Raw genomic sequence first — 26295 nt, forward strand, 5'->3', positions numbered from 1 at the left:
ATGTTTAATTAGGGGAGGACAAGCTTGTAAGCATATAGGTAGATAGTAATAGTAATAGTAGTTATTTAGTCTAGAGCTATATAAGGCCCTATATATATTGTGCCTATAGTATATATTAACTGTGTCTAACAAGGTATAGGTTATCCTTTTTAGTAAATAGCTTAAACCCCTTATATCTAATAAATATCTATAAGAATAAGCAGGTGCTGTAAAGTTTAGCGCTATAGAGTGTATTAGTTAGTACTGCAATATTAGTTAAGCTATTAGGGAGCCGCAGGTGAAGTTAAACTGTGCTAATTCCTTGTATAGGAAGCTTAATACCGCTAGCTATAGTAATAGTGCCTGTCTTTAGTGTTAAGGATAGGAAGTTATTAGCGTAGCTAGACATGTGCCTAGAGGCACTAGTATTAAAAAGCCACACAGGTAGGTTAATAGCAGTAGGTTAATAGATTGCTACAAATACACTTACTAATCTAGCGCGTTTGCTATTTAAATTAAGTATTAGACGTAGTAGTAGTGTTATTAAGTTAATGTAATAATATACAGAGTAACTAATAATAGTAGTTAAGCTATTAGAGTCTTTACTAGGGTTAACTACAGCAGCATTATTCGCCTTCTACTTCTTCTAAGAGCCTAATAATAAGAATAACTATAACTGTAGTATAGTGCTAGCTTTTCCCTTTACTTAGTTCTCCTTATGCTTCTTAAGATACTTATAATTAGGATAGATATAACTAATAAACAACAGGTTATACTTCTAACACTAGGTACATTCTAGTGTAAAGGTACTAGATAATAGCGGTCTATTAGTGTTTAGTTATCTAGACGCTGTTTATCTAGCTATATAAGTAGCTAAGGAGTTAGCGATATCTAATAAGTGCTTCTCTAAGATATCTAGGATCTTAGGTTTAATATCTTTAAACGCGGTTATATTCCTAGTAGATAAATTGTTAATAATATTGTCTATTATCTTAGGTAGGGTAGCAAGAAAGAATAAGCCCTTAACCTAGTTAGAATTAAATATAGCACGTATTGCTACTATAATAGGTTATGTAGAGGTTGTGTAACGTTTAGCTATGCGTGTCTAGCGTTAATAGAATTTATTAAGGTGTAGTCTAAGGTTATCTCTATTGCGATAGCAGAGGTTTGTAAGTAACTAGAAGAGCAAGATTAACGCATTGCCTGTGTCCCTATTAAAGCAGTTAGCGAGATGCTTCTAGGCTTCTAGAGAGGTGTTATAGCTTGCTACGCTTATTGTTAGGTTATTGTAAACTGTTGCAGGAGGGATATTAACCGGATCACGGAGCATCTTAATCTAATCAACCCTGATCAATACCCCTGTATGACCCACTATCTGATTAACTGCTAGCTTACTACCAAGTGCCTAACAAAAAGCAGGAGCTCTAGTAAGGAAGGTTTACTAATTATTCACCTTCTAGTAAGGGTAGCTAAAGCTCTATATATATAAGTACGATCGTAGTAGATATAATCTAATAATCTATCTCCTAAATTATTCCTAACCTTAGTGATCTAAATTTCCACAGTTATAAGCCTGGTTCGCGCTTTACCTTATTAAAGATTGTCCTATCTATTTAAGCGTATTATTTAACTTAGACACTAAGCTAGCAAGCTTTACTCTTTATACTATTTCTTAAGCAGAAGCTTACTTATTACTCTTCTACTATAAGTAACTAAATCCTAAAGGGGGATATCCTACTTACTAGATTAACCAACTAGCCTACCTAGTACATTTAATTTAGATACTATGCCCTAACTAAAGGGATCTAGGTAGAGGTAGACCCTAAGGCTTAGGATGCTAAAAACTACTTTAAGAATAGACCTATTAAGCCTAACATGCTAATAGATATTGCGCTATCTAATATAACAAGCGAGCAGTACAAACTTAAAATAGCTTAGTACTAAGCCTGCTTATTAGATTAGATATTAAAGTTATTAGTAATTTAGAACCTTTTTATATAGGTTAACAATATAGTAGATTAAGGGATCCTTACCCTAGCCTATATAGAGCTTATTAATTAAGGAAGAGTAACCCTCTAAGCACTTATCTAAGTGCTCTATAATAACCTAGCGCTAACTAATTTAAGCGCTGTAATACTAGCAAGATTATAGTATAAAGCTTATCTTGCTAAGATAAAGATAAGTAGCTAAGACGCTAATTACTAGTAGAAGGAGTAGATAATCCTATATGCGCAAGCTAAGGTATATAACGTTCCTAATATTAAAGGATAGCTTGTAGTATAGGATTATCTTAAAGCTCTATCTACTAGGATCTTACTAGATTAGGGTTAAACTATGTTTTAAAGGATTATTAAAAAGTTAGTAATAGGAGAGCTAACTTATAACCTCCTGCAGGTTACTAAGATCTATTTATTACTTCTCTAAGAAAACGACATAAGATTAAGCTCTAAAGGTCCTGGAGTCTTTGCAATAATAGGAGCTCCTCCTTCTAATTAACTAAAGAAGGAGTCTTTATGCCTATGTAGTAGATCCTACCTATAGAAACCTCCTAAATGCAAAAACGTTATTAAAGCTTAGACTAATATAGTTAATAAGCTTACTACTACTTAATAATTAGAGATTAAGAAAAAGATTAATAGGAATTAAAAATTTAAAGAGTTAAGAAAAGCTCTAATTAAGTCCTATCCTATTAATTAAGATTATAGTAGTAAGGCAAGCGTGATTACCTATCTAGGCAGTATCTAGGCGGCACTAATTAACCCTATGTTAATAGCAGAGAAAATAAACAGGATCTATTTAACTATAGACTTTAAAGCTTACGCTCTATTAAAGAGCACTATCTTTAATAATAGGGGTGTAGTGCACCTAGTTAATAATATAAGCTACCTAGAAGAAAGCTTGTTTAGATTAGTTAAATATAAGATAGTTAAAGTAGGAACTTAAGCTTTTCTAATCTTAGGCAGAGGGACTAGAGTAATCCCTAATGCTCTTAATAGACTAAGAGGTCCAAAAACAGAAGATTTAGTGCTTACTAACGTAGTATTAGTAGAAGGTTTTTATGTAAATATTATATTAGAAGCTTAATTGCTTAAAGTAGGAGTTTAGTTCCTTAGGCTAGATACTACCTTGTAGTTTAGATTATTAGGAAAGAGCGTTGTATTAGCTAAGTTACTACGCAAGTTTAACTTAACTTTCCTAGAATATAAGCCCTCTACCCCTTATTAAATAATCTAAAGCATAGTGCCTAAATAACCCTAACAATCCTAGATAACTTACCTAAGACACAATAGCCAGGAGCTTTAGCACTAATAATTAGGCTATTTAGGACCTAAGGCGCTTAAAGCTCTAGTTAAGTTAGTAATAAATATTACAATTAAAGGAACTCCTAGGAGCAAATGCGAGCACTGTGCTATTACACATGCCTAATAGGTTATATTAAGATAACTAAGGGAAAGATTACTACGTCTATACTACTAGGTATTATAGGATCTATTTAACATGCTAACAGGTATAGCTTATAAGCAATAGATCTTAGTATTAAAGTGCGACTACTTAGGAAAGCTTTATACCTATCTACTGTAAGCTAAAAACCTTAATAAGATTATACAGGTATTTAAAAATTTAAAGAGCTTAATACTTAACTAATATAAGCTTAGTATAGTTAAGATTATATAAGATAACAATATTATAACGCTCCCTTGGCGTAGCGAATCTTATTTTTAGATCTAGGTAGCTAACAATAGTATTAAAATTAAGAGCTTACCTGTATATACCTATAAACCTAATAGAGGAGCAGAAAGAGTAGGGCAGGAGATTATAACAAAATTAATTAAAATAAGGATTAGTGCTAACCTACTAATAAAGCTCTAGCCTAAAATTGTTAAAGCAGCGACTTAGCTCTATAATATAAGCCTATCTTATACTTATAATATAATATTACCTAACAAAGTGCTAGATTATTAGTTTACTAGATACTTTAGGTAGTGGCAACTAGAGTAGATAAGGGAGGTAACTACTAATCTCTGCCCTAATTAGAGCGGAATATACGCCTATGGCTATTAAGCTTACCCCCTTAATAGAGATTAAGTAGCTAGGCGTTATAAGAGGGTTTTTAAGGTGAACCCTTAGGGTTATATTAGATATCTAGTAGGATATAGAGCATCTAATATATATAGGATATAGATCCCCTTACTTAATTAGATTATTATAACGTGGAACGTTACCTTTAATAAGGATCTTTTCTATAAAGAGAAAGATCTAGAGTAGCTTTAATAGTTAGAGGCTTAAAAGATAGTTAATGTTATTAGCAAAGATAAGATCCGCAATATAGGAGAAGTATATAAAGAGCTTAATATCTTTAATTAGCTTTGTATTGTAGTAGAGCAATATAAGGAGTCTAGTAAGCAAGGAGGACTAAACCTAGCGCAGGAGCTAGGGGGTAGGGTAGAGCTAGAGGAGGTAGATAATTAGGCTAGCTAGCCTAGTAATTTACAACCCCCTAAGCAGACACCTCTAGCGTAGGTACTAAGTATAGCTAGCTTAGCACAAAGAATCTATATAAAGTCCCCTAAGCTAATAGGGCTCTAAACTCCTAAACTAATACTAGAACTAAACTTTAGTATAGGAGATAAAGGATCTATATAGGTTATAGATTAGGGTCTTACTACCTAAGATAGTAGTAATCTAACTTACTTTAATACTACAATAGGTAGCTCCTAGGAAAGACCTAGAGGGGAGAGTACTATTAGTAGGTCACTCTATAAGAGCACAAAGATAGGTAAGGGCACCCTATCTAGCTCTTATAGGGGTAGTAAGTAGAGCTCCTACCTACCTGCTTTAGGACTAGATTCTATATCTCCTGTAGATCCCTTACAAGCGGCACCTAGAGCTCCTAGAAGAAGTAGAAAACTGCAAGTTAAAGGACTACTACTAACGCGTGTTAGTAAGCGAGCTTAGGGACAGGACCCTAATAAACTACTAGGAGGCTCTACAAGTATAGGGATATACATAGTAATAGATCTATTAGATATAGATCTAATTAGAAATCCCTTGCATAATCTTTTAGTATATTCTAAACTAAACGCTATAATCTACGCTATAATTATAGTAGTAATAGGGAGCAAATCCCCTAAAAACCCTAAAAGAAATACGCACTAGGACGCTCTATAAAAGGAGCTAAAATAATAGAAGGATCTCTATAACTACTAAATAGGATAGCAATTTAGAGACGTAGTATATAAAGAAATTAATACTCTACTAAAAGCTAGTACTTAGGAGGAGATTAATAGGCTAACTAAAGGAGAGTATCTACTCCTACTTAAATAGGTGTTTATATATAAGCTTAATTAGGATAGTTACCTAATTAAGTGTAAAGCAAGGATAGTAGTAAGAGGAGATCTATAGCTTACTAACTTAATTTATTTAACCTACGCAGCTACCCTAGTAGCTTAAACCTTTAGGACTATAATAGCTATTAGAGCTAAGTTTAACCTTAAGATATATTAATATAACGTTGTTAGAGCTTTCCTTAACACCTTAAGGGATTAACACCCTATAGTTATCTATAAGCTACCTAAAGGATATTAAATACCTAGGAAGTGCGTTAAGCTTAAACAAGCTCTATATAGACTAAAAGACTTACTATTATTATAGTATAATAAGCTCTTAACTACACTCTAAGAAAATAAGCTTATTGCTTCTAAAGAGGAGCTATGCCTATTCTTTAATAAAGATTATAGTATCTTGTTAATATTCTATATAGACAATATCCTATTGCTCTATTACTAAAACTACGCAAGCTAAGCTTATAAAGTTATCTAAGCTCTAAAGCAAAGATATACTATAGAAGAAAAGGGACCTGTAAGCTAGTTTCTAGGGGTAAGAGTAATCTAGGATAGAAAGAGACAGATAATAACGCTTATTTATAATAAATACATTAACAAGATTACAAAGAAATTTAATCTAGTAGAGATAGGAAAATTCCCTACTATACTACTATTAAGTAAAGATATTAAAAAGAGTATAGGAGAAGCCACTAAAAAAGAGATTAAGGACTATTAGGAGCGCGTTAGATTAATCCTTTACACCTTAATTATAGTGCGCCCTAATATTACCTATATAGCCTCCTAGCTCTCCTAATACCTTACTAACCTTTCTAAATAACACTTTAATGCGGTTAATTAAGTGATTATCTATCTATACTAAACTTAATACTAATTAATCTAATATAGGAATAGGGATCCTAATAAGCTTATAATATATAGTAATGCGTTATTTACTAATAATATTAATACTTAGCAATTATTATATAGATACCTAATTACGCTCTTTAGAGGACCTATTATTTAGAAGGTAGCTTAATAAGCAACTATTACTACTTTAACTACTAAGGTAGAGCTCCTTACGCTTAAGTAAGTAAGCAAAGAAGCAATAGTGTTAAAACGCTTTTTAACTAAAATACACCTTACTTTAGATACTACCTAGATAATTAATTATAATAATTAATAAACTATTAGGTTAGTAGTAGGTAATAATAAAAGGATTACTACTAAGCTACACTATATAGATATTTAAAATATATAGCTTAGATAAGAGTATAAAAAGGGATCTTTCTATATTACCTACCTACCTACTAGTAATATACTAGCTAATAGGCTTACTAAAAACCTAACTATATAATAATTTATAAGGTTTAGGGAGTACCTAAAGTTATATAATAGTAGAGTATATATTATATAGTATTAATTAAAGTAAGGTAGTATATAAGATCTATTAATATATAATATAAAAATAACTAACTATAGCTTATCTCTCTATTATTAACTAGGTAGCTTCTTTAAGGAGCTCTATTACGCGCGTAAAGCGTGCCTTAGAGTCTATAGAGAGCTACCTAGGTTACCCTAACCTAGGATCTATAGGGGGAACCTTAGAGGAGCTAGAGTCCTTATCTTCTAATAAGGAGCTCTAGGCACCCTTAGCTATAGTAGTAGCCTTGCGCGCAAGCTTAGTAGTAGTAGTAGTAGCTTTTACTAGCTCCTACTACTTAGCCTTACTCTCCTTAAGGAGCACTAAGACCCTCTACTTCTTATCCTTAAGAAGATCTTAGCTCTTACCTACCTACTTCCTTATTAGGAAGAATAGCGTAGAATATTAGGTAAGCTTAGGGCTATTAGATTATTAGTATAAAATCTTACTAAAGTATTATAAAGGAAAAATTCTTATATAGATTATATATATTAGAATATAGCTATACCTAGAGGAGTACTACTAGTACTAAGTCCCCCTACTAGAAGAGTTATAGCACTTGCTATTAGACTTATTAAAGAGTGTAGAGTATAGATAATTTAGATAAGTTTTAGTATAATAAATACTAGACTCTCTATAATAGGAGGATCTTAGGGTCTCCTTAGGAGCTAGAGAGGGAGTAGAAGTAGGAGTAGGGATATAAGGCAGGGTCTAGGGAGGAGCAGGAGCTAGAGTTAGAGCTAGAGTAGTAGGAGCTAGAGTAGGAGTAACCTTCCTTAGCTTTATAATCTTAACTATAGTAGTAGTAGCTATATACTTAGCTACTACGCGCTCTATAATAGCCTTATACTTAGTAGTAGCACGCTCTTCTTTAGTAGTAGTAGCTTTAGTAACTATAGCTTTAGCTACGCAGGAGGTAATAAGGGTAGTATAGGTAGAGTAAGTATAAGTAGTAGTTTTTAACTTTAACTAAGATATAGGTTAGTAAGGATATAAGTATAGTTTAGATCTTTAAGGTTATATAATCTTATAATTTAAGCTATAGTAAAAGATTATAGTTAAGTAGATAAAGTTATAGAGCTTAGTCTAGATAATATCTACGCGTGTAAGCGTAGGCTAAATAAGGAAGGCGCGCTAGTTAGTATCTAAAGAGTAAGCTAATTTAACCCTTTAGATATATAACACTCTAATTAGCTATACTACCTACTAACTATAAGTATAACTATAATAATAAAAGATCTACCTATACCTAGGGGGTGTGTTATAGGAGGGATATTAACTAGATTATAGAGTATCTTAATCTAATTAACCCTAATTAATACCCCTATATAACCTACTATTTAATTAACTACTAGCTTACTACTAAGTGCCTAATAAAAAGCAGGAGCTCTAGTAAGGAAGGTTTACTAATTATTTACCTTCTAGTAAGGGTAGCTAAAGCTCTATATATATAAGTACGATCGTAGTAGATATAATCTAATAATCTATCTCCTAAATTATTCCTAACCTTAGTAATCTAAATTTCCACATAAACTAATAACAGCAGCATAACTAAAGCCTTGTTATCCTGCTCGTCCTAGTCCTTAGTATTAGAAGGAAGCATTAGTCTTGGCTTCTTTCTAGCAAGGATAGGCTAAATACCTGCATATCTAAATGCTATAGTCTAGGCTAACTACTATTCTAGATAGTTCTTGCCTTAGGAACCTAGTTTAGGTAATAAGGAAGGGTCTAGATAGAAGTTAAATGTAGGTTTAGTAGATATAATAGGTAGTAGGGGTAGTGCTAATAGTCCTAGGAGAGGATCTATCTCTAGTAATAGTAGATACAGGGACAGTAGTACCTCTAATAAAGCTATAGGTAGAGCTAGTAATAGTAGTAGGGACGCGTTAAATAGGTTAGAATAGGAAGCCACGATAATAGTAAATATTAGCAATAGATATAGCTAAAGTAGTAGAAGCTAATAAAGAGAGATTAATGCAAGCAGGTACTAGTAAATAAAGCTAAGTATGCTGGCGGATAAGCTAGGCTTATAACCTAATGTGATGAAAGTATTAATTGAAGAATCTATGGACAAAGGGCCAAGGTGGCTAGATATAGACATCCCCACTAGTCCCAAATGGGTGTCTCCCAGTCAACCCGGGATAGGGGAGTCGCCAATGGTGGTGGGCAGTCACCACCTCGGTATGAGGTAAGCACTATGGGTGATATAGAAATAACAGTCAGAAGGCAAGGTTGCGCATCACGGATGGGCTAAGAGTGGTGCGTCAAAGGACTATGTTCTAGGATATCGTCATTAAATGTAGTGCTCAGCTCATCCATCGAGACGAACACCTCGAATCGTTCCCCCGCTTGTGGGGTGGTCGTGATCATGGCAGTTAAATACTGGTAGCTCTGATTCGCCACACAGCCGCCTAAACTACCTACCGGTACGGTACCGGTACTGTTAACGTTCAGAACACGCCAAGCCAACACCGCGACTCCAAACTTGCATGCTGCATGCGCAACTCCATCTCCAAGTCAAACCGTACCTCGAAATCCCACAATGCCGCCAAAACTGTCTCCTTCGGCCCCAACCCCTCAGCACTTTACCCCAATACACACAAAAGCCGAGTTCGAATTCCTTATAAAATCCGCCACTGGAAAGGCTCTCCTCCTTGCATACTGGCCCGAAGACAGCACCTCCAATGCAGTAGTCTCCTGTCTCCAGGACCTCCTCCCAAAGCCCGTCCATGCAGAATACGATATTGTAGACATATACTGCTTTGACGTGTACAGCCTGCCCGAGCTAGCGGCGGAGTTGGATATATCATTTGTGCCGACGGTCATGTGGTTTCTGGATGGGGTTATGGACGCGATCGTTTGGCACGAGGGGGTCAGGGTACAGGGAGAGAGCGTGAAAGACGGTGTCAGGAGAGTGGTGGATAGAATCAAGGGGGGCGTGATGGATGCGGAGATGGACAGCGATGAGGAATGGTACGCGCAGGGACAGAAGGAGAAGGAGGATAGTGACGAAGATTGGTGAAAAGGCGTGGTAGGATGTCTATGTGCCGATTATGAGATGAAGAGATGGAGTGTGGGGCTGGGGCGATGAAAAGTTGCACTGGAATGCTTGCTCTGATCGTAGAAAGATCGAATGGGTGCAAAGCAAAGTGGTCAAGGGGCGCGGAACTGCTCTATAAACCCACAGAGCCTGCTTAGCTATGATGCTACATCTGCTCCGAAATCCACAGACGACCAGATTACGAGAGCCATCTCGCAATCTTCACATCTTTCTTTACCTGCGCCGTGTACTGTGACTGAAACGAGATGTGCTTCTTGCGCCACTCAGCTTCTACGGTAGAACATAGAAAAGAGCCGTTTGGGCAACAGGAGACCACACTGTACCGGTAGGAACCAGATGGGCGCATGTCCAGATGGGTGGGGAATGTCTCCTTGGAGAAGCTGAGATTCATGTTGTTATTTAAGATGCTCTTCTTGTTTGACGTACCGGTGTGGTGTAGCTTTTTGCGCGTTGTGTCCACAGCGGGGAAGTCGCACATGCAGTGTACCGGTATAGTACGTAGACGTGAATATGCATGATTTTTATCAGTGCAAAATCACCACTCACATTATTTGTTCCTCGTGCAGTCTCAAGCCAAGGTTTATTAAACCAATTCGTCTTCCTTGCATGTTTCCAAAGAGCGTCAAGAAAGTTGCCTATTTCCACAACGAGACACCATGATGCCTAACCTACTCGGCATGACCTCCGATTCTGCAAATGCTTCGCCTTGCACCATTCCGAGATACCCTATCGAGACCAGTGTTCCACTGCACCCAAACATATCCTCTTCATGAACACGATGCATAGCAAAATCGTACGCGCACGCTCTATCCCGCCTTCCAAGATGCTCCGTCTGCGCCGCCGGAACAAAAGTGCTCTGCTTTCCGTTCCTGTTTGGACTGAGCTTAAGGTTGCAGGCATAGCCGGACCGCCTAGCCGATACGGCACCGGCACACGGTACCAACAACACCTCAATGAACAGGTACTACTTTATCAACAGCAAATTACGATGCCCCGTGTCTATCGTCTTTCCAGACAATAGGTTCCGTTGAGAGGAGGCCGAGTAGCCTCGGGTAGTGCGCCTGCCTGTGAACCACGCACGATTGATTGATGGTGCTGATGCTGGGAATCCGGGAAATGTGCTGGTAGAAGGGCGCCGCTCGTACGGCGGTACCGGTACAGGGAGTGCAAATTTGTGAGATCAGAGGAATATTGACTTGGAAGCGCTGCGTGAGTGCATAAAGTAGCATTCGCAATCATCCAGTCTGCCTCTCAACTTCTCCTGCACCGCCCAGTACCGGTATTGTAAGCTTTCGATCCAGACATTCAAGCCAACTACGGCCCACACCACCTACTCCTATGCCCATCCAGGCCAGACCAAAGCCGCAGCTCGGCAACCCTCTAGCCTCACTTGCGGTTCCTCGGGACGCCATTCTCGCGGCAATGGGAGCCACGCTATCCAAATTGTGGGCCTCGCTCAGGACCGCCTGGACAGGCGGTGCGACGGCCGACAGCGGTAGCGGCAACGGCAATGGAAGCGATGCAAAGAACACAACAACACAACATCATCCACGAGCACAAGAAGAAGCCGACGCCCATCCGTCACAAAAGGACACTGGAAGCCGACCACGCTCTGGTATTGCGAAAACTGCGGACGCTGATACCATCATGGCTGGGGTTAAAAAGTATGAAATCACTGAGGTATGTGCTGTGGTGTCTACTTTCTTAGTGGGAACGGAGGGGTTGAAGGGGGGTGCGGGGGAGTTTGGTTTGTCTGAGCCCCGCTGAGATCATGTGTTTGGGATGGGAGGTCTACGATACATGAAGTTGTCTCGAGTTCAAGTTGAATTGGTGTCTGGAATCTGGGAACAAAAAACGCTGTTCAAACTGCCGGTTTCCATGTACCTGTGATGAGTTTTCTTTCATCAGTCCAAAGGCAGCATTTGTCCTTGGCTTCTTGCCGGTTATCACACCCTTCCATCACATCAATGTCTTTTCACGGATGTGCATCAGGTGCTGACGACGTTGTAGCCATGGCTCGACACGCACTGCTCCCTCGGCGAAGGACCATTCTGGGAGGAAGACACAAACACCATTCGCTTCCTCGACGTTGAAAAGCAAAAGGTCTTTCGCGTAGACGTCAACGCCGGCCCATCAAGTCTCAAGACGATCAAGGACTACGACATCTCCATGGGGTACGTTGTTCACCGTGCAGAATAAAAACTTGTATTTTTAACACTTGCCCTCTTCCTTCCAGCTGCACCGCCGACATCGAAGGCAACCCTTCTGAATTCGTCTTCGCTGGCAAATACGGCTTTGGCATCGCCAACAAAACCACGGGCGCCTACCGCTGGATCCGCCGCGTCTGGTCCCCCACTGAAATCGCCGCGAGCAAGCACGAAAAGTTCCGTGGCAACGACGGTGCCGTCGACTCCCAGGGTCGCTTCTGGGCCGGCTTCATGTTTGACCCGTTGGTCACGAGCATCAACTCCGAGGGCGCCGTCTTCCGCCTGAACCCAGATGGCAGTCTCGATCGCCCACTGAGCAACATCTCGATCCCCAATGGCACGACTTGGAACCAAAAAGACGATACCATGTACTGGGCCGATAGCCCGGACAAGACGATTTACCAATTCGATTACGACCCTGCTACGGGTGCGATTTCCAACAAGCGCCCCTTCTTCGTCATGCCCAAGGACAATCGCTATGGCGAGCGAGCGGTGCCAGATGGCCATTGCATCGATGAGGAGGGCTACATGTGGACTGCATTGCACGGGGGCAGTCGTGTACTGAGGATTTCGCCGCAGGGAGAAGTGGTGGCGGAAATTCTGGTGCCGACGTTGCAGCCGACGTGCCCCTGCTTTGTGGGCGAGGAGCTATTTATCACGAGTGCGGGAGGTACGAGTGGAGAGGGGGGGAAGCCGGCGGATAAGTATGCTGGTGGATGCTTTAAGATTCATGTGGGGGTCAGAGGACTGAAGAGATTCAAGTTCAAGGGTGGGGAGGGGATTGAGGGGGGAAAGGTGGATGGGAAGGTCGTTGGGGAGTAGATGGGTTGAGAAAGTGAGGGTGGCCGAAGCCGTGCATCTCTGGAGCCTCTCTGTTGGACGGCCGTCATCGCTCTTTACGGAGAGGGGGCAAGAGAGACGGTAGTAGACAGTGAGGAGCAAATGAAAGATTGAGTTGATTGGGTATCTAATTGTCGTCGTGCTTTGATGTAACGTCAGGCCTCGGCCGCCTCTTTCAGTCTCCTACTTTCCTCCTCTTCTGGCGTGCGAGTGGTGAGCTGGAGAGCGTGGATCCCGCCTTCTCGCGCAAGTTCGTCTTTCATGAGCGTGTTGACCATGCGGTGGCGAGCCACTTGCATTTTGCCCTGGAAGGCCGAGGATGTAATGACGACACTGGAGAGGTTAGGTGAGCAGATGGAAAGACTGTGTCAGTTGATCCGAAATTGATGGGCATACCGGAAGTGTGTCTATGTGGAGGGTCAGCTTAGGCCATCTTTCCAGAAGAGACTGATCAACGAGTTTCGTGTTCTTACCTCTCGACTTGTGACACCCTGCATGGCTTTGTGATGTGCGTGTTTGTGTGAATCGTTGTAGACTTCCAGGGTAGATGGCTTCAGGGCTTCTGTAATCTGCTCTACAGTCAGTCGTGCGGGCTGCTTGATATATGGATGGATGGATGGATGGATGGATGGGTTCTGTGTCTGGACTCTGAAGCCGGTCCGAGGTCATAGATAGGTTCGTTTGGTAGGTAAGAGGTGAGAGCTTCCCTTGGTCCGCAGCGCATCTTCCATCGGAGTCATGGATGGAGCCATTGATGATGCCAGTCGCTTTCCAGCGAAAGCAGCGTTTCGCAGGAATGACATGAAACAGCGAATGCTAGGTAAAGTGGCTGGTGGGCAGTTGGAATGAATGTAGGAAAGTAGTAGTAACGGGCAAGGGGGGCAATTGACCAATGAGAAAGGGATTGTGGGAGGATCTGAGGCTGGGGGGTTGCACTAGAGAGCTAGAGAGAGAGAGAGAGAGAGAGAGAGAGAGAGAGAGAGAGAGAGAGAGCTAGTAGAGAGAGAGCTAGCTTGGAAGCACCGGCGGCCGGCGTCCGAATTGAAGGCCGAGGGTTCCGATTGCGGGGCGGGGTACTAACTGTGCCAAGACCAGATCCGAAGGAGGCGCGTCATGGTTTTGCTGGGTAGTTTGCATAGTTGCATAGTTGCACAGTCGCATACTTTCATAACTTTCATAGTTTGACCACCGGTACCTAGAGCAGAGCTTGAGCTCAGTCGTGAAAAAAGAAGAGAGAGAGAGAGAAACACACACAGTTCCAACCGCCATTGAAGCTGCAGAACCGGTCCAAGTTGCACCAAAAGCCCATCTAAGCAATTCCAATTCCAATTCAATTCAATTCAATTCAATTCAATTCAATTCAATTCCTGTTTCAGCACAATATACTACATTCTCCTACCTATCCCCTCTTTTTTCCATTTCATTTCCACACAGCTAGGACCCACCTTGGGAATGCCCTCTGGACGGGCCGACGAGCTGCCAACTAGTCGACCCGGTCGATGGAAGTAATACCTACCGTACCATGCCCGAGATTCCTAGCAGGAACCTACCTACCTACCTATCATACCTACCGCCTATCGCCTGAACCCTGATCTCGCCCCAGTCCCGCTCCCGGGATAGCCAGCCGTCCAGCTCAGGCTCGGTGGATGCTGCTGAGGGCGTTCGCGCAGATCCCCAAGAGGTACCCAAGTCTGCATTGTGCAATCTATCCGATTCCCACCCGCCATGTGGGCACGCAGACTTCTCCCTCGCACCCTGGCCACCAGACAACACTGCCTCTTCTTCTCTGTGCCTCCGTTGCAACCCTCATTCGCCTATTACACCTACAACACCGACAACACCAATTGCTGCCATACCTCCCCGCCCCTCCCCCCCGCCAGCAGGATGGCATCAACATTACCCCGCCTCCCGATATTCGAGGCCATCCAGAACCACGACGCACATAGCACGGCTGTCGTCCATTCACTCTCTGGACGAACCTTCACCTATGGGCAGTTGGTCAACGATGTGGCTGCCGCAAAGGACATGTTGCAGCGGAATACGGGCGGGAAGAGCGCCGAGGGAGAGAGGATATCATTCTTGGTCGAGAATGGTTATGACTATGTAGGTGCGCATTCCCTTGTCCTCCCCGCCATGTGCGCAAAAAAGGTGGGAAAACAGGGCAGTCATTGACGGGACGGGTGGCTAGTGACGCTCCTTTCCATCCTGGCTGCGCATGCCGTCGCCGTACCCCTATCTCCTACCTTCCCGGCCCACGAGCTCCGTTACATCATCGACCAGAGTGAATCGCTCATGCTTCTCTCCTCGGAGAAGTTCCAAACCCAGGCCGACGACGTGCTGAAGGAAGGCATGCAAACGAAGCCAATCAACTACAAGCAAGAGAAGATCATGATGGGCAAGACGGACGACTACGTTACCTTGGAAGAACCCACCAGTGACAAGGGCGGAATGATGCTCTACACTTCCGGCACCACGAATCGACCAAAGGGCGTCCTTCTCCCACAGGATGTGCTAACAGCGCAGTCGAGATCGCTTCTGCAAGCCTGGAACTACACCAAAGACGATGTCCTGCTCCACGTCCTACCCTTACACCATATTCATGGCACCGTCAACGCACTTCTCACCCCGCTCTTCGCAGGAAGCACCATCGAATTCCAATTCCCATTCAACGCATCCGCAGTCTGGAATCGTCTGGGCGCGCCCTTTCTCCCCCACTCCCCCAATTCCCCATCAACACAGCCTCCACGACCAATCACCTTTCTGACCGTCGTCCCAACAATCTACACACGCCTCTTATCCGCACACGCCTCTTTATCCCCTGACCTGCAGTCTGCGACCAAAACCGCCCTCCACCCCACCAACCTCCGCCTCAACATCTCAGGCTCAGCCGCTCTCCCTACCCCTGTAAAGTCTGCATGGACAGAGCTATCCGGCGGTAACGTCCTACTCGAGCGCTATGGTATGACCGAAGTAGGCATGGCTCTATCCTGTGGACTCAGTTTCGCCGACCGCATAGATGGGAGTGTAGGATGGCCGCTCCCAAACGTGGAAGCACGACTGGTAGACAGCGAGACCCAGCAAGTCATACCCGAAGACGAGGAAGTTGACAAAGACGGCAGACCACGCCAAGGGGAGATTCAACTGCGCGGGCCTACCATCTTCCGGGAATACTGGAAGAATCCCGAGGCCACGGCCAAGGAATTCGTCGACGACCAAGACGGTCGCGGACGCTGGTTCAAAACAGGCGATGTTGCCATGCGCCGCCATGTCGCGGGCGCGGGCCAAAACGCACAACAGCAACCCTGGTGCCAAGGCCCCCTATACTTCATCCTCGGCCGTCAATCTGCAGACATCATCAAGACTGGAGGCGAAAAGGTATCCGCCCTGGAAATCGAGCGCGAAATGCTGTCGCTGCCGGAAATCGCCGAAGTCGCCGTCGTGGGGCTGCCGTCTGAGGCTTGGGGCCAGAAAGTCGCGGCTGTGGTCGTGCTGAGTGAGCGAGGGAGGAGGGCGGGCAAGGGTGGCAAGGCTTGGGGGGTCTTGGATCTGAGGCGCGCGCTCAAGGAGAGGTTGGCGGCGTACAAGATCCCGCAGGAGATGAGGGTGGTGGAGGGTATCCCGCGAAATGCCATGGGCAAGATTAATAAGAAGCAGCTTGTTGTGCAGATTTGGGGGGAGAATCTGAGTGCGAGTGCGAATGGAGCGGTGGTTGTGCCCAGTGGGAGTGTGTAATCACATATTGGATGAAGAGCAAGAATAGAAACGTCGGGACGCATGAATAGAGGTATGGTTACATATTGTGTAAATGGGCTAGATGGATAAGAAAATAGGACAAGAAGAAGAAGAGAGAGAGAGAACAGCGCTTCGTTATAGGTCATGCCACATGAAAAATAAACAGTAATAACGACCAGGACCTCCAACAGCCACCAGCCGATATCCATGTCCAAGAAACCCTCCCCCCCCCCTAAAACTGCATCTTAGCCAGCAACTTTTCCAATCCCAATGGCCCTTGCCGTCGACCATGAAGAACAGCATCCAACTCATCTCTATACTGCAGCAATGAGCTCCTCGAATCCACAGACGCCACCCGATCCACCTTCTCGTCCATTTCCTCGCGCAGGATCTTGACCTGCTTCTGTATCTCTATCCAGAGCTCCAATTTCTCCAGATCCGCTTGTCCGTTTGGCGGATAGCCGTGGCCATGACCACGACCGAGCAAGGGCTCATCGTCGTTAATGTGTGTCATGGGATCGCAGGGACCAGCCCAGCGTTTGGCTTCGAGCGCAGCTTGGCTTGCCGACTTGCCGCCACGGGCCGCAATGGCCAACAGCGCGGCGACAAAAGCCTCTTGCATGTACGCAAAGCTAAAGTCATGCGTGATTTGCGCAATGGCGTCACAGAGTGCGTCGGGAAAGACGAGGTCTTTGTTAGACTGGAGTTTGGTCTGCCAGAAGTGGGCGTATTGGACGCGCTGGGCGAGGTCCGGGTTGGGGAAGTAGTATTTTCGGTCGAAGCGGCTGGGACGCTTTGCGATGCCCGGGTCTAGGCGGTCGAGGTGGTTGGTGGAGCCGACCATGAGGATACCATCGTTTGCGCGAAGGCCGTCGACTTCGTTGAGGAAGTAGGAGCGCACGTCGTCGTGGACAATAGAGTCGAGATCTTCAAAGACGAGGTAGCAAGGCGCTTCTTGCCGTGCTTTGGCAAAGATTTGGCTAATGGCATATTCGGGGCCCCCAAAGGAGGCGAGACTGCGTACGTAGAGGGTGGGGACTGGCGTGCGGGCGTCGGAGCCTTGGCCGCGTTGGTAGAGGGAGTGCATCATGGCTTTGATGGAGATGGTCTTGCCGTTGCCTGGGGGACCATAGTAGATGATGCCGCGTTTCCAGGGGACCTTGAGGTCGGCGTAGGTTTGTTGCGAGTCGAAGAAAGTCTCCACGTCGGAGATGAGAGCCTTCTTCATGTCCTCGTCCAGAATGACCTGCGACCAGTCGCTCTTCTGAACAGAGTCGTAGAGCTCGGCACTCTTCTGCCACATTCCCGAGTCAAACACCCAGACCTCGTTGTGCAGCTCCATGCCCCATGTGGTCGCCTCCTTGATCAACTCGTCGACCTTGTGGGTGGCATTGGTGAGGAGGTAGTGATTCGTCAGGGAGGGGTAGTAGGCTCCGCCGTCGCGGCCGTTGGCGACGTAGAGGATGGCTTCCTGGTCCTTCCACTTGTACATGAACTTGCCAAAGAGCAGCTTCTCGACCATGGAGCCCGGCCGGGTGTCGAGACGGCGGGGTGGCGGGGTGTAGATGCGCCAGCTGAGGCCAGGGCCGTAGACGTGGTCCTTGACCGTGTCATCGAGAGGGATGGCTTTGGCGTGGCCGGCGGCGGCATAGGCAAGAAGGTTGAGACCGGCTTGGGGGGCGACGACGAGGTCGAGATGAGGGTATTGCGTGCGCAGGGCTTCGACGAGCACGGCGTCGGTGTTGATGCGCTTGGCCGTCGAGTGGTCAAAGTAGGCGAGAGAGGCCATGTCGACATGGGCGTCGGTGTCGCCTGTGGGGTGAGGGGGGGCCATGATGGGCTATGTATACGCTGTATGGTGAAGAAGAGGTAGTGATGGGCTGTGATGAGCTGTGATGAGATGGGTATGAGGTGGGTGGTGAATAGAGGCCAAGAAGACGCAAAACAATCGACAGTTGATAAGCAAGTGAAGACTCAGAAGGATAAGCAGTGATATTTTGTCTCAACACAGCTATCAACCTCGACGACAACAACCAGCCAAGACGAGGTGGTGTCTGCCTACAAGGAGGAACACAGCCTCGTCAGGGCAGCCTGAGAAGGTTGACGTCGTCTCGGGCCTTGATGTCAGCTGGAAAGCAGGGTCACGTGGTTTGGAGCTCAGTTGGAGCTGCACGTGACCAGAATCCCCGAATCCCCGCGCCAAACCTTGGGCAGGATCAAAGTTGCCGCAGATCTGGCATCAAAGCTTGCTGGGTTCTGTAGCTAGCACAACCACCTACACGCCAGTATCTATACCTCGGAAGGGCAGAGATGAAGAGCGATTCAAGTCGCCAGGGCCAGGCATCTTCATCGAGGCTAGAGCGCGTGTGCAGGAGAGCGGGCGGGGACGGTCGACATTAGCGTAGTGTACTGTGGAGAAGTCGTGGAGAAAGGTTTGGAGAAGATCGAGAAGACTAGTAGAGTGCAATAGAGTAGAGTGTTGTATTTTGCGTGACCTCGTATCTCCCTGTCGATCAATCCACAGCCCGACAAGTGGACGGGACGGCCACTCTGTCAAACTCAAAACATGGAGCATCGACCCAGTAAGCGCCTAAACGGGCCATTCTCTCCGTCTTGTACCGTGTGACCCAGTAGACATGACATGTCTAGAACAAAGCTGTCGAGAGACAGGTATGGCAATCGGACGTCAGTTGGAACTTGGGATGGTCAACGAGGACAGTCGAAATGCTGATAATTTATAAAACACAGGCTTGGGCGGTTGCGTTGCACATCACGTGGGTGTTGTTAATGTGCAAGTTAACCTCGAATACATAACAACACACGATGGTGACGGACGAAGAGCCGGCGAGCCATGCCTGCTCAACGACGTCGTATAGTATAGGCTGAAACGTCAACAGGCCGATATGGCAACGAGACAGATTGATTGCTCTCGCAACCATGGTCAGCATTGCCAACGTAATCAAAATTCCCACTCAACGGCCTATTAGGCTAATTTATTGGAGCCCTTGAACAGGAAGGCCATGGTATGTACATGCCAATGCGCAGGCATGTTCGCTGTTGACATTGTGCAAGGATCCAACTATTTTGAACAAGAAAGCCTCAGAGCCTCTCCTGTTCTAGCTCAGGTGTGTGTGTGTGTGTGAGTGAGAGAGAGAGAGAGAGACAGAGAGAGAGAGACATGGAAAGAGACACACAGAGAGAGAGAGAGAGAGAGAGAGATTTGCAAAGAATGGCTCCACTCTGCGGAGCCGAATATTCCGCTGCCACAACGTACACGACAGCCCATTAGTCATTGGTGTGCACCCCGTTTTCTTTCATGGTAATCACCGGAATGATCAGCTGTGGGTGTTTCACGACGAATACCATTTGCTCGAAGCTTACAAACACATGGAAGAGTACATGCTGAGACTGGCTTTTGGGCGAGTTTTACACAACGTCATGTCAAGATGCCAGTGGCTGATGCCGAGGCTCTTGGATAAAGCTTGGTAGCCGAGTGGCCATGAGTCGTCATCCATTCCCGATATTTCCGTTCCCCATTGTAGAGTACAATACAACCAACACAACTTAGTACCCGTCCAGTCCAGTCCAGTCCAGTCCAGTCCAGTCCAGCATCTAACCGAAGCAACCAGCCCGGACCAAGTTGTCCCGGACCGGTTCTGACAGTGGAGAAGAAAACAGCAGCAAACACCTTTCTCCACAATACAACTGCTACCTCTTCTATCGTCCCTAGAGCAGAGCACACATAACCTACAGCACCTGACCACCCCAGACCTCGAATGCCTCGTATTTGCGTGGTCGGCGGCCTTTGCGGCATCAGCCACACTTTGTTAACCCCTACTGATGGCTTAGCCAACTACGTCTTGGTATGCGAAAATAAGCTCCACCCTTTCACGCCATTCACGCCATCCTCGACATCCTCGCCGAACACCATCAATCGCTCCATGGCGTCATCGCTCACACCCACCACCCTTCGCACTGGCTTCAATTTCCATCCTTCATCCCCAATCATCGATCATCTGAGCTGATCAGCGCGAACTGACTTGTAATACCCTATCCATTCGTACATTTCCTTTGTCAGCCAAGATTGGCCTTCACCCGCCCCCCCCCCCCCCCCAACTGAATTCATGCAAGTGGAAAAATGGGGATCCACCCATGCCCACCCCCCATGCTGCTCTTTTACCCGGTCTGGACGGGCCATGGAGAGTGATTTGGCACTGCTTATTAGTTCATTGGCGCTTAGGTACTATCTACTTTCCATTGCACCGCTCATGGCACACGTCGTCCGGGGTCCAGATTCCGTCGGCAGCCCGTTTGGGGTCAGGGCAAGCTATATCTACCGTCCTTCCCCAGAAAAACTTGTCCTACTTTCTTTCCCCAGACTCGATTCCCTGAACCATACACCCACGTTCTTGGATCCTCTTCTCGTCCAATCATATACCAAGTCTCGTCTGACCAAGTCACCATGGCTACTGCAGTCGAACACAACAACGTCGGGGTAAGACTGCCTCACCCTACCCCCCACAAGCTCGAGTAAAGTTTAATCACCGACAACAGCGCGGGCCATCTTATGAAAAGGACGGCAATGGCACCAGTTCCCTCGACCATGCCCACAACAACGGTGCAACAAAGCAAAGGGCCCCCTACGACTACGGCGGGAATCCTCTTGCCCACATTGCAACAAACAACCCCGACATGCGCCTCACGGCCTTTGGTGGAGAATTTCAACCCGGTCTCTACAAGCCTCAGTCGCGCGGCTTTGCCAACCCTGCGCCCTTAGGTCTCTCTGCTTTCGCACTTACCACCTTTGTCCTTTCTCTCATCAACGTCAAGACGAAGAGCATTGGCGCGCCCAACATAGTCGTTGCATTGGCGTACGGATATGGTGGGCTCGTGCAATTGTGTGCTGGAATGTGGTATGTGTTCTCAACATGGCTTCTCGGGAGTTTCCAAGTGTCAGAATGAGAAAAAACATACTAACAGAATGCAAAGGGAAATGGCAGTAGGCAACACCTTTGGTGCCACCGCCCTCTCCTCCTACGGCGGCTTCTGGCTCTCCTTCGCCATCATCCTCACTCCTGGCTTTGAAATCGAATCCGCACTCATTGCCGCTGGCGTCAACGGCTCGCACGCCGTGTTCCTCAACTCCTTCGGCTTGTTCCTCATGGGCTGGTTCATCTTCACAACCCTACTGCTGATCTGCACGCTGCGCTCCACCGTCGCCTTCTTCTCGCTATTCTTCACTCTAGACCTAGCCTTTCTACTGCTCGGAATCGGCTACCTACAAAACGACGGCCTGGAGCCCCAGAGCGAATGCATCGTTGCAGGCGGTGCGTTTGGCCTTATGGCCGCATTTCTTGCATGGTACAACGCCATTGCCGGTATCGCGGACAGCTCCAACAGGTATGTCGAGCCCAGTTTAGGTTTTTAAACTTTGATATATATACTCACGCACACGCCACAGTTTCTTCGTCATCCCAGTCGCCCACTTCCCCTGGAGTGACAAGGGTCGCGAGAGGCGCGACAAAGTCGACAACTCGGCCGCACGCGCGCACGAGGCCTAAGCGGTAAGACAAGTGAGTGGTGTTGGAGTTTGGGAAACAAAGACATGACAGATACCCCCCCGCCTTGTTGGCAAAATTGTTATCGACGTGGATGTTGGCATCGTTTGTACAAGTGTCGAGCACATTGAATGCGCGTACACAACTCCATATACTGTGCGAAGAGAAATCATACGAAGCTGTTGAGTAATAATTTTCACATGAACAGGTTAGCATTTAATAATCATCGCGATGTATCCTAGTGCTATTGCATGCCGCTTGTATTTTCTCCATGCGTATGCTTGCTTCAACATGTAAATCACAATTGAAGTCGTACAGCATGCCACGCGCACACTGCAGACCAAGAGGGATGAAGAGAGGGGGTGCGTGGCGTACGTCAGAGCGAGGCTGGGTGGTGAGAAATACCTACGTGGTATGTACATGGCCAAAAGTGGGACAAGACGAATGATATACATCTTGCATTTTGTTTGTGAAGTAGCCTCCATACTGTTATTGTACTAACCTTTTCAAGCCATAGAAGTAGCCTGAACCGACTCTCACAGAACGGCAAAGCCACTGCAGTAGGAAACACTGCTATCCTTGACACTCTCCACCAGCCCGCTCCTCTCATACCTCAGAAACTTGAACCGGCCTTTTCCCCCATCCATCTCGGCCTTCTCCACAGCCGCCATGAACACACCAATCGGATGCCGTCCACACACTGTATTGCCCGTCTTCCTCAACTGTTCGAGGAACCGCGTGTGCTCGCCGCTCTCCACGGCGGCCATGCTCTCCCTATCTACTGCTGCGATACTCTCATGAATGGGGTACTCGGGGGGGACGCGCGAGCTGGAGCGGAGGGTCATGGCCGCCGAGCCATCGGCAGGCTGGTAGTATGTGTAGCGGAAGCGGGAGCCCCAGTGGCAGAAGTCGGAGGAGACGACGAAGATATTGGAGGGGTCGGAGAGGTAAGGGGCAAGGAGGGCGCCATAGTGGGATTCAGTGGAGGGGTCCGTGTTGCCGATCATGATTGGGACGAGGGGGACGGACGAGGGGGAGGACTGGAAAGAAGGATTGTTGCTTTAAGGGAGGGGGACGGGTTGATTAGCATGAGTCGAGTGGATAAGAGGGTTGGGGGGTGGTGGTTACAGTGAGAGCATCTTGTGGATGTAGGGAAGATGCATTTCCAGACTGTGCTCATCTTCGTCCACGCTTTTGGACATGACTTCTAGCTGCCATTTTGTCTGGATCTCTTTGACCAGCGCAGTGTCGACGATCAGGTCACCGAGCGGCGTGCCATAATTGTCGCAGCCCGTGGTGGCGGCGCCGGTGAGGTAGTAGTGGTGTGAAGGGCCGAGTAGGAAGACTCGTTTGCTGGATTACACATTAGTGGGGTGTTACATGATCCGTCTGGTGGAAGAGATGAGGACACACGCATTCGTCCAGTCTACAGTTTTGTAGGCCCATGCTGCTGCAGGTCCAGAATACGAGTATCCAGCGTGCCTGCAGGAACCATGAGTCCAGATCTGTTCACCACGTCGATGAGTGACAGCCTACGGTGCAATGATGGCTCGCGCATTTGGTGTGGGGATCGAGACCTCGCCTTGCTGTGACGAGCTGGTTCCTATGGGCCTGGCCGGGCTGGGCACGGCTTCTAGCCAGCCGTCAAGCTGTCGCGATAGCAACTCTTTGTTGTCACTATACCATGACCCAGCGTGTGATGGGCTGCGAGTGACCATGCTTGCTCTCTGTGTAGTCGAGGAGGAGACCCGAGCCCGGAGAACAGAGAACAACTTGTCTTCTTGAAGCCCGAATGGTGGGCAAGGGAATGAAAGTGTCTGGTGACGATGAGGCAGCTGTTGGCGGGGGAAGCTTTGGCGGGGTGCCGGTGCCGGTGCCGGTGCCGGTGTAGCTAGCCGATGGGATAACTCTGGGTACTCTACATGTGCTGTGTGAATACGCGTACTTACGACCTACCCAAGGCCTGGCAATCTTGCTGTTATCTGCATCGGCTTCGACGTCTGTCCCAAGACTGAGTATTGTAATGCCCTGGCTTGATACCAGATGATGCCAGATGATGAGCGTCTTTCCTCACAGCGCCACCGGTACCTGCCACCGTATGGCCCGCTTGTGCAACCTCCAAAAAAAGATTGCCGTTGTGCCCACAAAACCGAGCATCGATTCTCTTGATAGCTCCCAAGATTCATCTCCCATTGACTTGCCCTCCTCTCTCTCACTCTCCCGAAGATACGAATCGAAATTGGTGTTGTGCGTTCGATGAAAGAAGCGACGATGGCTCAGTCCAATCGCAACATGGCAAGTGCGACGCGACGCGCTCACGCCATGACCGGTCGCGTCGACTTGGCCTAGAGACAGCATCATCCATCCTTCATCGACTTGCAAGCCTCCCATAGTAACCCAGCATACAACATAGCCAAGGCGGCCACATGTCCAATAATCGAACCTACTGAACGTCTATCAAACTCTTCCATTGCGCAAACATGACCATCAAACGCAAGCGCTCAGAAGACGATGCCTCGCCGCTATCCATCTCCAGCTTCGGCACTCTTTGCACCCCAGACACCCAATCACCCACGTTTTCCTCCCGTTGTGATGGCGCAATGGATTTGGATACCGACTCAGCGTCACGAGCAAATGCATGGAATTTTGCCAGCGCAAGTCGCGTCAAGAGCAGCGACTGGGGCTTCCGAACACGCAAGAGATTCCGGGATAACCGTCCCGATGAACGGTCAATTCACGGTACGGTTCGCACAGGATACTCGACCCCAAACACAGGTAGGCTCAATGCTAACTGAACCACAGAAAACACATTGAACAAACTCTTCACCGCCCAACAGTCCACTCCCGTCCTCTCCACCATCCCAACAGTCTCAGTTCCCCCTAGTCAGCCCTCTCGCCCACTCCATGAACAACAACAACCACAGAAATCCACGCTCCACGCCTTCTGGAAACAACTCCCCGCTCCTCCCGTACGACCGCTCATCTTCCCCATTCAACCACGACAGTCACAGTCCCCGTCCCACCTCCCACAATGCGACGACTGCGACGCGTCGCTCGTCGATGACATGGACGGCATGCACGTCGACATGGATGTTGCCATGGGAGGCGCCCTTGAGAGCAGTCCCTTTGCTTGTTGCGAGTGTGGGAAAAAGGTTTGTGGGACATGTGCTGTTGTGGCAAACAGGAGGGTGTGTTTGGAATGTGCGACAAGTGGGGGCAACGGGAGTCGTTGGTGGTGAGAGGATTAGAGTAGCCCTTTTTTTATACCAGACCCTGGCATTTACTGCATGAGCATTGGGTCATTCGAGCGAAGGCGTTTGGAAAGGGTACGGGAAGAAAATGGGAATAATGCTATTCATAGGCTTTGGTTCAGATGGTCAGGTGCGTAGGTCAGTATAGTTGGTGCAGCGCTTCTGCAGTCGAGATAACCCAAGACATCTTTCAATCAATCGTGTATTGGGAATAAACGTCCTGCCCAGCCACAGTATTCATCAATCCGCCTCTGAAGTCAATCCCTGCTCCTAGGACAAAGTCTACTCTCCCAAAGTACAATGAATCCTCTCCATCACTCTCTCTTGCCATTAAAAACTTGATGCGCGATGACCGCATGCTATGCATTCTGGTGTACCTCCTGTGTAACAAGCAAGTTTACTTGACCTACTTTGCGCGCCATCTCCTCAACATCGTTCAGCCCTTCATCTACTTTCTTCAAGTGGTGTGCACATTATGCAAAGTCCTATCTTGCGGCAAAAAGAATCCCTCTCTATTGGCAGACTTTGGCGAGTGCTCTGAAGCAGTCCAAAACGCAAAAAGGTAAGGTCGCACCCAGGTTCGAACTGGGGTTACCAGAAATTTGATGCAAGTCAAAATCTGGAGTGATAACCACTACACTATGCAACCGAAGCTATTTGCTGCGTTGATGGCTAGTTTGGAAAGATAAAAATATATAATGTGAAGTTTGATTTCATAAGAGACAGTGTAACGTGATTTCGCTACAGAAATGCGTCACCTACACTAGAACTAGTGCCCCACTTCAGGCATCTACTAAAATCCTGGCCAATGTGTTACTCACGTCGCCAAGGTTAGATAGACTAAGTGCACTTACCGCATTAGCAAGAAGAAGTTAATGCGTGATACTTGTTAAAATAAATCCTTCCTATTGTAAAGATAGAAG

General features: G+C 46.5%; 10 protein-coding genes across 10 annotated transcripts; 5 read left to right on the forward strand and 5 right to left on the reverse strand.

Annotated features, from left to right (window-relative positions):
• Positions 1-9265: 9265 nt before the first annotated feature.
• On the forward strand, positions 9266-9745 carry IAQ61_009352 (uncharacterized protein; the record flags this gene model as incomplete). The annotated part of the gene is made up of 1 exon (XM_003838100.1): positions 9266-9745. The coding sequence occupies one exon, from the start codon at positions 9266-9268 to the stop codon at positions 9743-9745; it is 480 nt and encodes a 159-aa protein (XP_003838148.1).
• A 217-nt stretch (positions 9746-9962) lies between these two features.
• IAQ61_009353 (uncharacterized protein) lies at positions 9963-10175 on the reverse strand (the record flags this gene model as incomplete). Its single annotated transcript, XM_066098358.1, has 1 exon — positions 9963-10175. The coding sequence occupies one exon, from the start codon at positions 10173-10175 to the stop codon at positions 9963-9965; it is 213 nt and encodes a 70-aa protein (XP_065951517.1).
• Positions 10176-10924: 749 nt separating this feature from the next.
• IAQ61_009354 (uncharacterized protein) lies at positions 10925-12813 on the forward strand (the record flags this gene model as incomplete). The annotated part of the gene is made up of 3 exons (XM_003838101.2): positions 10925-11464; positions 11795-11958; positions 12021-12813. Exons 1-3 carry the CDS (start codon positions 11123-11125, stop codon positions 12811-12813), a joined length of 1299 nt encoding a protein of 432 aa, XP_003838149.2. The 5' UTR covers positions 10925-11122.
• A 173-nt stretch (positions 12814-12986) lies between these two features.
• IAQ61_009355 (uncharacterized protein) lies at positions 12987-13828 on the reverse strand (the record flags this gene model as incomplete). The annotated part of the gene is made up of 3 exons (XM_003838102.2): positions 13305-13828; positions 13228-13238; positions 12987-13164 (listed from the first exon to the last, which is right to left on the reverse strand). Exons 1-3 carry the CDS (start codon positions 13326-13328, stop codon positions 12987-12989), a joined length of 213 nt encoding a protein of 70 aa, XP_003838150.1. The 5' UTR covers positions 13329-13828.
• Positions 13829-14556: 728 nt separating this feature from the next.
• IAQ61_009356 (uncharacterized protein) lies at positions 14557-16563 on the forward strand (the record flags this gene model as incomplete). Its single annotated transcript, XM_003838103.2, has 2 exons — positions 14557-14938; positions 15020-16563. 2 exons carry the CDS (start codon positions 14557-14559, stop codon positions 16561-16563), a joined length of 1926 nt encoding a protein of 641 aa, XP_003838151.2.
• Positions 16564-16795: 232 nt separating this feature from the next.
• IAQ61_009357 (uncharacterized protein) lies at positions 16796-18397 on the reverse strand (the record flags this gene model as incomplete). Its single annotated transcript, XM_003838104.1, has 1 exon — positions 16796-18397. The coding sequence occupies one exon, from the start codon at positions 18395-18397 to the stop codon at positions 16796-16798; it is 1602 nt and encodes a 533-aa protein (XP_003838152.1).
• A 1602-nt stretch (positions 18398-19999) lies between these two features.
• On the reverse strand, positions 20000-20377 carry IAQ61_009358 (uncharacterized protein; the record flags this gene model as incomplete). The annotated part of the gene is made up of 1 exon (XM_066098359.1): positions 20000-20377. One exon carries the CDS (start codon positions 20375-20377, stop codon positions 20000-20002), a length of 378 nt encoding a protein of 125 aa, XP_065951518.1.
• Positions 20378-20612: 235 nt separating this feature from the next.
• IAQ61_009359 (uncharacterized protein) lies at positions 20613-22124 on the forward strand (the record flags this gene model as incomplete). Its single annotated transcript, XM_003838106.2, has 4 exons — positions 20613-21058; positions 21118-21476; positions 21553-21963; positions 22025-22124. Exons 1-4 carry the CDS (start codon positions 21026-21028, stop codon positions 22122-22124), a joined length of 903 nt encoding a protein of 300 aa, XP_003838154.1. The 5' UTR covers positions 20613-21025.
• A 533-nt stretch (positions 22125-22657) lies between these two features.
• Positions 22658-23839, reverse strand: IAQ61_009360 (uncharacterized protein; the record flags this gene model as incomplete). Its single annotated transcript, XM_003838107.1, has 4 exons — positions 22658-23180; positions 23250-23474; positions 23535-23603; positions 23658-23839. The coding sequence occupies 4 exons, from the start codon at positions 23837-23839 to the stop codon at positions 22658-22660; spliced, it is 999 nt and encodes a 332-aa protein (XP_003838155.1).
• A 762-nt stretch (positions 23840-24601) lies between these two features.
• Positions 24602-25360, forward strand: IAQ61_009361 (uncharacterized protein; the record flags this gene model as incomplete). Its single annotated transcript, XM_003838108.2, has 2 exons — positions 24602-24860; positions 24924-25360. 2 exons carry the CDS (start codon positions 24602-24604, stop codon positions 25358-25360), a joined length of 696 nt encoding a protein of 231 aa, XP_003838156.2.
• Between the last annotated feature and the right edge of the window lie 935 nt (positions 25361-26295).

The sequence above is a fragment of the Plenodomus lingam genome (genome assembly GCF_022343315.1).
Source record: "Plenodomus lingam strain CAN1 chromosome Unknown contig_6, whole genome shotgun sequence".
Classification (NCBI taxonomy): Eukaryota; Fungi; Ascomycota; class Dothideomycetes; order Pleosporales; family Leptosphaeriaceae; genus Plenodomus; species Plenodomus lingam.